This window comes from Salmo salar, chromosome 28, assembly GCF_965601325.2.
Source record: "Salmo salar chromosome 28, fSalSal1, whole genome shotgun sequence".
NCBI classification, from domain to species: domain Eukaryota; kingdom Metazoa; phylum Chordata; class Actinopteri; order Salmoniformes; family Salmonidae; genus Salmo; species Salmo salar.
Genome location: NC_138318.1, coordinates 30638167 through 30651139, shown reverse-complemented (window position 1 = coordinate 30651139; position 12973 = coordinate 30638167). Strand labels below are relative to the sequence as shown.

General features: G+C 39.5%; 1 protein-coding gene across 1 annotated transcript in view; it reads right to left on the bottom strand.

Moving 5' to 3' along the window:
- The window catches only part of LOC106589815 (CUB and sushi domain-containing protein 1), a 406652-nt gene that overhangs the window by 320253 nt on the left and 73426 nt on the right, over positions 1 to 12973 (bottom strand). Inside the window, exon 3 of the mRNA XM_082970365.1 lies at positions 9513 to 9625. Within this exon, the coding sequence (XP_082826491.1) occupies positions 9513 to 9625 (113 nt within the window). The remainder of the gene's footprint in view (positions 1 to 9512; positions 9626 to 12973) is intronic.

Here is a 12973-nt window from a genome sequence, read left to right as displayed (position 1 = left end):
TGTGTATCTCTGTTGGGCCCTCTTCAGATGGCCTTGTCTTTCGTTTTCAGGTGTAAGTCTCTGATTGTCCACAAGAGGTCACAATGTCCTTCTTAGTTTTCTGTTTACTTGCACTCATTCTGGAAGAGGATGGCTAATCATCCGTGTCGTTGATCCCAGAGTGGTCATGAAAGCAGTGTAGGACACGATGATTTATAATAATAACCGGAGGTTCTTTTGTCCTCTTCAACCTTGTGTTGCGTTCCGCGGTCGTGGACTATTGTAGACCTTGCTGCAGCTGTGGTCCATTTTAGTCTGATATGTTAATTCATAACTCAAATGCTAAAATCACAATTTTATCATCACAAAAACTTCCTCTTTATCCTGGATATTTTCTACACAACATAAAGTATGTAAATCTGATATACACATTGTAAAAGCTTTTGAAGTGACAATGTTTCCGTTATAACGTCTTTATACATTTTCATATAATTACATTTGCCATATTCCATCTCCATTCAGATCTTGAAATATATTGTCCCAGTGACCATTGTTTGATGTTGTAGTTCTTGGCGGCAAACTCTTCATAAATCACAAAGACATTCCAATCCCCCAAACTAGAAACCAAAAGGATTCGGTCTGCTGCATTACAATTTACGATTGACCAAGCGGGTGAGAGGGCTCTATTGAACACTGATCCACAGTAACCTGATCCTTGGATCCTCACAGGAGAGTCATGGCAGTTGCTTGTTTGGGACAAGCATGCATTGGCAGTCAAGATGCAGAAGGACGAGGAAGCTACAATTCCCCATCGTTTATCTGTGCAATTTTGATGGCCAAATAGCTCAAACAGTTTGAGAGGGTTTATCTAATGTTCCTTCATTAGATTTTAGCTCATCTTGCTCTGGCTAACATTAGTTGTTGATCTTGTTGTTGTTGATGTGCATAACTGAGGGAGAGAGAGCCTACCTTTTCATGGTTGTTTGATTAATAGGATCTATTTTTCTCTTCAGTGATAACCTTTTTCTTTCCAACATAAACTGAAAAGATTAAATCAGAACATCATTGAATAATATAATTATCATTATTATTATATTATTATAATCATTATTTTATAAATCTGGTCTCAGTCTTGACTCGGTCTCGTAGCCCTTGTCTCCTCCCGGTCTCGGTCTTGACTCGGTTTCGCCCCCCCCCATGACTCCTGTGGTGGGCCAGGCGCAATGCGCATTGACAGGGTCGCCAGGTGTACGGTATTTCCTCCGACATATTGGTGCAGCAGTCTTCCGGGTTAAACGGGCGTTGTGTCAAGAAGCAGTGCGGCTTGACTGGGTTGTGTTTCGGAGGACGCACGGCTCTCGACCTTCACCTCTCCCGAGGCCGTACAGGAGTTGCAGCGATGGGACAAGACTGTATCTACCATTTGGATACCACGACATTGGGGAGAAAAAGTGGTAAAACATTTTTAAACTTCAGTCAGTGTAGATAAATGGGAGGAGGTTAAAACCTGTTGGGGATAGGGGGCAGTATTTGCACGGCCGGATAAAAAAGTACCCGATTGAATCTGGTTACTACTCCTGCCCAGTAACTAGAATATGCATATAATTAGTAGATTTGGATAGAAAACACTCTAAAGTTTCTAAAACTGTTTGAATGGTGTCTGTGAGTATAACAGAACTCATATGGCAGTCAAAACCCTGAGACAAATCCTAACAGGAAATGGAAATCTGATGTGTGGAATAAACCTTTGCCATTGAAACACACAGGGACTTATTAATAATTTAGCACTTCCTAAGGCTTCCACTAGATGTCGACAGTCTTTACAAAGTGGTTTGAGTCTTCTATGGTAGAAACTGACCCAAAGAGAGGCTTGGGAAGTTGGAAGTCGGTCACGTTTCGAAACGTTTAGTAAGACAATACAATCGTCCGCCTTGAATATTATTGAAGCTCTGGTTGAAAAAGGCCCTAAAGATTTATGTTATACAATGTTTGACATGTTTGAACGAACTTAAATATTTTTTTTTTGCACATTCATGACGACAAGTCCCGCGCGCTTCAGTACATTATGAGTAGCCTTCGGAACGCGCTAACAAGAAGGAACTATTGGGACATAAATTATTAACTTTTTCGAACAAAACTACATTTGTTGTGGACCTGGGATTCCTGGAAGTGCCTTCTGATGAAGATAATCAAAGGTAATGGAATATTTACGATAGTATTTTTGATATTAGATGGTTCCAAGATGGCGCTAACATGTATCGCCTAGCCTATTTTTCTGAGCATACCACGTTGTTTATTGCAAAGTGTGATTTCCCAGTAAAGTTATTTTTAAATCTGTCAATGCGGTTGCATTCACGAGATGTTAATCTATAATTCCTTGAATGACAATATTACATTTTAACAATGTTTTCAAATAGTAATTTTGTAAATTGTAGCGCTGATTCACCAAAAGCATTTGAGGGAAAATATTTTCTGAACGTCACGCGCCGATGTAAAATGCTGTTTTTGTATATAAATATTAACTTTATCGAACAAAAAATGCATGTATTGTGTAACATGATGTCCTAGGAGTGTCATCTGATGAAGATTGTCAAAGGTTAGTGCTGCATTTAGCTGTGTTTTGGGTATTTGTGATGCATCTAGTTGCTTTGAAAATGGCAGTGTGATTTTTTTTTGGCAGGGTACTCTCCTGACATAATCTAATGTTTTGCTTTTGCTGTAAAGCCTTTTTGAAATCGGACAACGTGGTTCGATTCAGGAGAGGAGTATCTATAAAATGGTGTTTGAGAAATTGAAGTTATAGCATTTATGAGGTTTTGTATTTCGCGCGACACGATTCCACTGGCTGTTGATTAGGGTGGGACGCAAACCACGTTTCCCAGACAGGTTAAAGAAGAATTTTTAAGCCTTGAGACAATTGAGACATGGATTGTGTATGTGTGTCATTCAGAGGGTGAACAGGCAAGACAAAAGTTTGAAGTGCCTTTGAATGGGTTATGGTAGTTGGTGCTAGGCGCACCGGTTTGTGTCGTGTCAAGAACTGCAACGCTCCTGGGGTTTTCACGCTCAGTTTCCTGTGTGTATCAAGAATGGTCCACCACCCAAAGGATATCCACTCAAACTTGACACAACTGTGGGAAGCATTGAAGTCAACATGGGCCAGCATCCTTGTGGAATGCATTCAATACTGTAGAGGGGGGGGGGGTGCAACTCAATATTATCTTAATGTTTGGTATACTCAGTGTAGATATACAGTACCATCAAATGTGTTAATGTGTTAATAAGTTGTGGACATTATTTGGACAAAGAGTGAGCAGGACATAATTCCACACAATTCTGAGGGGAAACTAGACTTCCTGGATACCTGGAAACTAGACTGGTATTACAGGTTGGCTTTTCCCATGAGGAAACACATGGATAGACTGTTAATTATGAAAGGAAATATAGAGATCAGCTTGAACATGAAGAACAAAAAATCTGCAGTCATATAAAATTGATTAATTCCATTCAGTGTTTCTGTAGTGGTTTTCTGTAATGTTTCTGTAGTGGTATACCATCAATGTGTTATGCCTCGGTAATAGATAACGGTACCATCCTACTGGGCACACACTGGTTGAATCAACGTTGTTTCCACGTCATTGCAAAGCAATTACATTGAACTAATGTGGAATAGATGTTGAATTGACGTCTGTGCCCAGTGGGATCTGTTTGTTATTCGTCGATAAAGGGCCATGAACTCAAGGACTCAATTCAACTACTATGCTGTCTGGACAGCGCGAGAGACCTTAGACATGTATAGATTAACTGAAAAAAATGTACACACATTCAACAGAAAAATTATATATTTTCAAATTGTGCCAAAGGCCGCCCTCTCCTACGACAGTGACTCTAGCCCTTAGTATTTGGTCATTTGATTTCTAATTCACATCAACGTCTCAAGTTAAAAGTTGGAGCCATTTGAATGACTCTGCAGAAAACTGTTGGTCCATTCAGTCACAGTTTCAAGGCAGCGTCCCTCTCTTTTTAATGCAACATGCTACTTCCATCTATACCAGCTACTTTAATTTTTTTTTAAATGTTTTTAATTTCAGTCTAAAATGTGGACAACGTGTTTCCCAGAGCGGAGCCAAGTGTTCTTTACACCTGTTGAATTTGAAATGTCCATGTTCCCAGATGACACTTGAAGGTTTTTACTACCTACTGATCTGTCATGGCCTCTATGGATAGGTGAGCCCATGAGGGTCACTGTTGACTGAGCCAGGGAGTAGGACATTTAACATCATTGTGTATTTCCACTATGAGCAGAACATCAGTCTATGAGTTCAGAACTGGAGCGCTTTCATTTCTGCAATTTCGGCATGGCATTTTCTGACATATACTTGAATATTATTATATATTATTGCAGCTTGGAGTGAGACAATCTGAACATAGCTACTGTATTATTGGTTATGGTATCAAATTAAAAATCCACAAAAAAGTTTAGAGAAATATAGACATTTTGATACAGAAATTAAATGCTTTTTTCTGATATTACAAATCCTTTCGACATGTGGAGTTCACTAAAGCAGCTCCCTTAGGCTGGTGGCCCAGATAGAAGGATGAGCAAAATCAGTGTAAAGGTGTGAGCAGCTTTTCAGCAACAACTTAAAACATTAACTCCAAGAGGCAGCTTGAATTTTATTGGATATGTAAGGCACTCTGTCTTGGAGTTTGTCCTTGAGAGTCGATATAAGGATCTGTCATTAAAACCACAAACACTCAGCGCTGATTGATCTGAATACCAATGTCGATTCTTCCCCATACTGTAAATACCAATACATTCACATAATGTGGATTAATGTGTTTCTAAATGGTAGATAAAACTCCAAGGCTTGTGAGTGTTAAATATTCACACGCATCTTCAAGGTGTTTAACAGTATCTGTGTGCACTGTGCTTTTATCATTCAAATGACTTCTGTTTCATAGCTTGGCCATTAATGGGATTAGCTCACCTCACACTATTGGCCTTCCAATATGTCCAAGCCATCATTTTATTTCACAGGCGATAGTCTATTATCCTTTGAATGCTCTGCAGCACTTGATTATTGCCTCTCAGGCTTTTTTCAATATGAAATATCATTATGGCTCTAAACGAGGCTGTTGCAATATAAATACCCATGAGGTATAGAATTCCTTATAAGGTACATAACAAAAAGAAGAATATCAGCAAGATGCAGCAGTAAACATCCTCCTCAAGGAAATAGTAAACAGGCCTATATTCCCCTTTAATGTAATGGGAAATTCGCTTACAGGATCCTGTTGAGAATGATCCCCTGTAAAACATTTTTTTTTTTTGCGGGACAGAAATAATGGTAAATGGGGCAAATAATGCTGAGTGCTTGACTCTTGTTCTGTTGGATCTGAAACCAATGTAAATTACAGTATGTGTGGTTGTGTATCTAAGCTTTAGTGATGTAGCATGTCGCTTTTTATGCCTCCAACATTCACAGATTTACACACACCAATGCATGCACATGCATAAGCTGCGACCAACTGCAATACAACATTATCATTTTTTTGAAGGCTTAACCTTTTGGCAGTTTGATATAAGATAAACACTGATACCGCCGTATAATTCTCTTTGCATTTAAAACAATGGGTTCCATGTTTCCTCTCCTGCTTGGTTGTATTCTCTCTGATGTTGCTGTTTGTTCCTTCTATACTGAACAAACATATACACACAACATGCAACAATATCAAAGACTTTACTGAGTTACAGTTCAAATAAGGAAATTCATTAGGTCCCCTAATCTATGGATTTCACATGACCTGCAAATCAGATATGCATCTTTTGGTCACAGATACCTTAAATAAAAAGGTAGGAGCATGGATCAGAAAACCAGTCAGTATCTGGTGTGATCACCATTTGCCTCATGCAGCACGACACATCTCCATCACATAGAGTTGATCAGGCTGTTGATTGTGGCCTGTGAATGTTGTCCGACTCCTCTTCAATGGCTGTGCGAAGTTGATGGATATTGGCAGGAACTGGAACACGCTGTCATACACGTCAATCCAGAGCATCCCAAACCTGCTCAATGGGTGGCATGTCTGGTATGCAGGCCATGGAAGAACTGGGACATTTTCAGCTTCCAGGAATTGTGTACAGATCCTTGCGACATGGGGCCGTGCATTATCATGCTGAAACATGAGGTGATGATGGTGGATAAATGGCACGACAATTTGCATCACGATCTCGTCACGTTATCTCTGTGCATTCAAATTGCCATCGATAAATGCAATTATGTTTGTTGTCCGTAGCTTATGCTTGCCCATACCATAACCCCACCGCCACCATGGAGCAATCTGTTCACAACGTTTACATCAGCAAACCATACACATGGTCAGCGGTTGTGAGGCCGGTTGGACTTAATGCCAAATTCACTAAAATGATGTTGGAGGCGGCTTATGGCAGAGAAATGAACATTACATTCTCTGGCAACAGCTCTGGTGGACAATCCTACAGTCAGAATGCCAATTGCACGCGCCCTCAAAACTTGAGACATCTGTGGCATTGTGTTGTGACAAAACTGCACATTTTAGATTGGCCTTTCATTGTCCCCAGCACCAGGTGCACCTGTTTGTTTTGTGTATTTTGTCTCAGAGAATATTTCCAGCAAATAATATTCAGATATTTTTGAAGTTGATTTGAAATCGTCTTCATGCTGCACTGTTCAAGAAAGGTAAAGAAATCCCTTGACAAGAGACTCAAAGGAATGATTTAAAGTGGCACATGGATTTAAATCCATCCAGTCAAGCAAGGTTTGCCAACTTTAGTGAAGACGGCATTTTGTTGGTTGAAGTTAGTATTATGGGGAGCTATATCTCTAACAAACAGGAGAGGGGTTGTTAATGGGGACTTTCTCTGTACTATCTAGTACAGATTGATTCACACCTAGGTGTAACAGATAACCGGTGGGGCTTCTGTGCATTTTCCCAAGTAATCTTTTCAAAAATCATTTGAGGAAAGTTACTATTTTTACATTGGTCTAATATGAGAGATGCCACTTCTTAGATTATTGTTGTCTCTCAACTTGGACTGTATTTTAACTTTAAGTGTGACCCCGTAGAGCCTTAAGACTAAAAGGCTGAGTAAAGTAGCATATTTGTATGCTACTGTGGACCTCTAAAATATATTTTTAATTGCAACAACATAGTAGCCCAATTATTTCATATAAAGCTTATTCCTGGCGTAAAGCACTATTCTGAATCTTCGAAGCTTGGTTAAATATCGGTTGGACTCTCAACCTACTTGATGGCCCAGGCTCCATTTGAAGTTTTCACTTTATGTTGAGACATTAATTGATTTATATCTTTGGAGCAGTACCCTCATGGAGTCTGCTCACCGCTGCAGAATTTTGTCCTTGTCATTTATTTGAATCTTTCCAATAAAGGTCTAAAGAAATATACTTAATTAAAAAAATATATATTAGTGGCAATTATTGAATTACAATGGGATCACAAAGATGAAATATTGGTTTTCATCCTCTTAATTTGCCTTGATTTCAGAGCACAATGACAGTAGATAAGTCCAACTGCTTAACATAGATACTAATAATGTTCCAAAACATGAAATGATGGTCCAAAACACGTAATGTGGTTCCAAAACACAGCTTTTGTCTTGTCAGAACAGGTTTGTGTTCTCAATTAGCTTCAACAATAGTAAACCAATTAGCAAACATAGCTATTTCTGATTCCTAAGAGCATCCGGGGAGGGAAATACGCTGCAAGGTTATAAATCCATCTCGCAGACACTGCTGCACCAATCAAGACTCTGCAGGCAAATAGATTACAATTACTCAAGTGTAATGGCCCATAAATCACAAACTAAGGGCTGTTGGGAAAACCTGCAGGTTGCATAGTTGGATGACATCATATCTCAATTTCAACTGCAATAAAATGAAAATGACAAACACAATGCTTCCAAAATAACTTTAGTCACCATCAATACTATCAACACTCGAGGGGTCCATTAACGCCCTCCATCATAACAATGGTTGTGACACTTTCATCAATGAAATCATAGCCTGTATCAGAATTCTCGCAAATCCAAGACAAAATCTGCAGTCAATTTCGATTTAGACTCCAATGGTTACATGGAATATCGATCTTTGTCAGCTTAAATGGAATCCATTCAGGCAACCAGAAGAAACGCCCATATTAAAACTCCATCAACCTGATGGATAGGCTATTAATGTTCTGAGAGGGCAGCCACTAATGCATAATAAAAATAAGATTTGACGTTAACCTAGAATGCAACACAGTTCTTCTTCTAGTTGGAGAAATGAAGCAAATGTAAAGATAACACAATCTTGCTAATCTTATTCATGCTGTAACATACAGCAGCTGTAGCTAATTCTGAGGCAGTGGTTAGGCTAGTACTTCAATTTGATTCAAAAACAGTATGTTAAGATATCAGGAAATAGTGTTCTGATACAACCAACATTAGATTAGCCTATCATGCTTCATTATTTCATTATCACTCACAGTAAGAACTCTCTCACTCTACACATAATAAAACATAAAGTACTTCAGACATTGTCACAACCAGCAACAATTGATGTTACCAAACGAGATTGATATTCCATTTAGGGAATTGAGTTTTGGTATCCACTCAAAACCCTGTAGCAATAACAAAACTCTGAATCCCTAGAGATGAAAATGTTCAGAATGAGGAATAAAAAAGAAAATAAAAAAAAGAAAGCTTATCCTTACAAAGGTTTACGAGCAAAGTGCCATGCTCGTGCATCATTCATAGCCTAGGTCCCAGTGTCTCATGAGGGCTCACGAAGTTTGCTGCAGTGTATGCCAGCCTGAGAGATGTTTTCTTACAAGGGGGATGAGTTGAGACTCCAGTGATATTAGACTTCATGGAAAATATATGAGATGTTGTGGTTTGTGCTGTATACTGTGTGAAACAGACTAGACGGGCTTTGTAATGACCCTAGTTTGATACAGTCAACCGAAACTCACATGAAATGCCATAGCTATCAACCACAGGTTTAATCATGTAAACTGTAAACTGAAACATGTGCTTAGCAAACGACATCTATGGCAGCAAAACTCTCTGCACAAGGCTTAAACAGTAACCAATTGACATGTCCTGAAGAGGTGCACGTTAAGTGCACACTACTTAGCAGTGTTCATCATACGAAATGCACCCCGCTCTCTGAAAGCATATTAATATGCTGATTTTGAGACACCGATTCATGAATTACCCTATAATACAATAATAACATAGTCATTTATAATTTTTATTTTCAGGATCTGTGGCCCATGGGGGAATCAAACAAATTACTCTGGTGCAGCAATCACAATCCACTGCCAACTTAGCCATTGAAAAAACTCGATATAGAATAGAAAAACAAGTCAATAGTTAGACAATTACCATTTTGTTAACACAAATATTTGTTTAACCCTTTTTGTTAACCCTCTCTTACATGAATTCAGCCAAGTTTTTAATTGGAGAAATAATCAATAATAATAGGTCTTACCTTCATAAATTGCTTTAAATCCTTGTGCACTCACAGCGAAATCTGTTGTGAACCAAAGGGCCATTATTGACCCTGTGCTCACAATAGGTGACGGCAACATGAAGCCAGATAACCTGCAAAGAGAGAAATGTTACATTACATTTAGTAATTGTTATCAAATAATTAAGTACTTTGCATTATTGTTAGTGGTCTCAGATTTGTACTGTGGTCATGTCGCAAATGTGAACCGTTTTCATAGAAAGACAGTTTTCATAAAATGAAACAAAATGCTTTACACAGCAGAAAAGGCAATGACATCAGGCACACAATAACAGGGAACAAGAACAGAAGGACCATAGCATTGCTAGACCGGTTCAAGGACCCTTTAGCAAAGACCCAGCCTTCACTGGGATCAAACACAAGCACATTCTGATGAGATCGTGTCAGAGAAACAGTGTAGAACTAAATCCAACTGATTTTCCCTGGACGCTTACATCTCTAGTGTCCACATTCAATTTTAGATAAAGCTTCCCAAAATGTGTATAGCTGCGTGTGGGGCACTCACAACTTTCTATTTCCTAGAGCTAGTACAGACTGGTCAGATTCTACTTCCAAAATTGCTGTCCGGTACTTGTTGTACCGACCCGTTAATGCACATGCCAAGATAATTAGGCTGCCAAAAATAAGTAGAGTGAAAGTAGCTAATGTTGCTAATTTAGCTAATGTAGCTAACTTCTAACAATCCAAAAAAGTGTTACTGAACAGAGTACCAAGCAGATGCATCATATTTTCTCGATAATAAGACATTATTGTTGATTTGTGACAATAAGATTTAGGTACAAACACCTAGTAACCTACTTCACTAGTATGGGGTCAAACAAGCTAAATTTACATTTGAGTCATTTATAGCAAACGCTCTTATCCAGAGCGATTTACAGGAGCGATTAGGATTAAGTGCCTTGCTCAACATATTTTTCACAGAGTCAGCTCGGGAATATGAACCAACCACGTGTTACTAGCCCAACACGCTTAACCACTAGGTTACCTGCCACCCTAGTTTGCCTATAATCTTCTTTCAACCCATCAAGCTAAGAGTTGTAAAGTCTGTAAAAATATGGTAGTACAGCCCTAATCCATCACGTCTATCCAAGAATCATTTCACAGGAGGCTTTTAATCCTTTCTCAATGACACCCATTCTCAAGGCTGATATGAATCATACTAGTCACTGAAATTAAACACTTACCATAGATATTTCCTAGCTACCAATGGCATCCCTCTACTACTAGTGTAGCATGTTCGCAGAATGTTGTATGCAGTTCTTGTTTCCACTAGAGTATATACTCTGTCATGACTTTTTTTATATACACTACCGTTCAAAGGTTTGGGGTCACTTAGAAATGTCCTTGTTTTTGAAATAAAAGCGCATTTTTTGTCCATTAAAATAACATCAAATTGATCAGAATACAGTGTAGACATTGTTAATGTTGTAAATGACTATTGTAGCTGGAACGGCAGATTTTTATGGCGTATCTACATAGGCGTACAGAGGCCCATTATCAGCAACCATCACTCCTGTGTTCCAATGGCACGTTGTGTTAGCTAATCCAAGTTTATCATTTTAAAAGGCTAATTCATCATTAGTAAACCCTTTTGCAATTATGTTGGCACAGCTGAAAACTGTTGTGCTGATTAAGGAAGCAATAAAACTGGCCTTCTTTAGACTAGTTGAGTATCTGGAGCATCAGCATTTGTGAGTTTGATTACAGGCTCAAAATGGCAGCTTCATTAAATAGTACCCGCAAAACACCAGTCTCAACGTCAACAAGCAACCCCAAACTTTTGAACAGTAGTGTATATTATTTTTTTACCGCTTTTTCTCCCCAATTGGTAGTTACAGTTTTGTCCCATCGCTGCAACTCCCGTATGGACTCAGGAGAGGCGAAGGTCGAGAGCCATGCATCCTCCGAAACACAACACTGTCAAGTCGCACTGATTCTTGACACACCGCTCGCTTAACCCAGAATCCAGACCCACCGTCCAACTGGCAACCGTGCATGTGCCTGGCTCACCACAGAAGTCGCTAGAGCACGATGGGACAAGGACATCCCGGCCAGCAAACCCTCCCCTAACCCGGACGACGCTGGGCCAACTGTGCGCCGCCTCATGGGTCTCCCGGGCGTAGCCGGCTGCGAGACAGCCCGGGATCGAACCCGTATTTGTAGTGACGCCTTGTAGTACCTTAAACCTCTGCACCACATGGAAGATGCCTGGCAAGTCTTTGATGAAGCATTCATTTTCCCATATTGTTATGTCCAGTGATGTTCCCTCTTACACTTGTTCTGCATGCCATTTCATGTTTATCTCATTTAAAACTTGAACAGCTTATGAATCTTTAATTCTGTGTTGGTACTGGAGACAACAACTGCAACCCCCCACTGTAATGTTTACCACTAATGGTTTGATTCCCTCACCTATGAGACATACTGTATGTTTTCCACAGCTTCTAAAAATGCCATAGCCTCTGTTAGCTCACCAATGGCTGTCCACACACAGGCTATTACTGGGTAAAATAGATTGGCAGGTAATATGACTCAATCTCTTAAATGCCACACTATTTAATATATGCAACATGAGCCACCCAGTCTTCATGACACAGTCTCTAATCCAAACAATCAAACTAATTCAGACACAGGCGTCCGTGCCAGAAATATGTTTCAAGCTATGCATGTGGAGGAAGACAGGTAGGTAGCCTAGCAGTTAACAGCACTGGGCCAGTAACCGAAAGGTTGCTGGTTTAAATCCCTGAGCTGACTAGGTGAAAAGTCTGTTGACGTGATCTTGATTGAGCAAGGCACTTAACCCTTGTCGCTCAGTATCAGAGCGTCTGTTAAATGACTAAAATGTCAAATGAGGACGGAAGACCAACAATGTGTTAAACGGTTTACACTGAGGATGATTGTGTGGACATCTGAGATGTCCTTGTGAAAACCTCTGGCAATAACATTGGTTTCAGGCCTTTGTTAGCTTATCTAGGTATACTCTACAGAAAATGGCTGTGTATTCTGTCAACGATACGCGTATGTCCTTATTTAAATATTGACAACACTATTGGTTCAAATGAAGGGATACCACCCTAAACAGCTTCAACTCACTGAAACACCATCTATGCACCCTTCATTCAATTAGAATAGGCTCCTTATCCTTGCTTGACATTGAATGATTGTTTGGGTTAACTTTCAGTTCCTCTTGGCGAATCACTTGAAAAGTTGTCTAAGAGTCAAAATGCATGAAATAAGTGGTTTCTCCGTCACCTCAAAGGCGAGACCCTTGAGTAAATGCAGCACTTGTTCACAGATGAAAACTCCTGATTAGCAGCTGCACTGACAACAGATTTGAAAAGAGAATTCTTATTGACGCTGCCATGGCCACATCACCATACTTTGGAAGCACACAATTAATTAGATGGTAATTGTTGTTATAT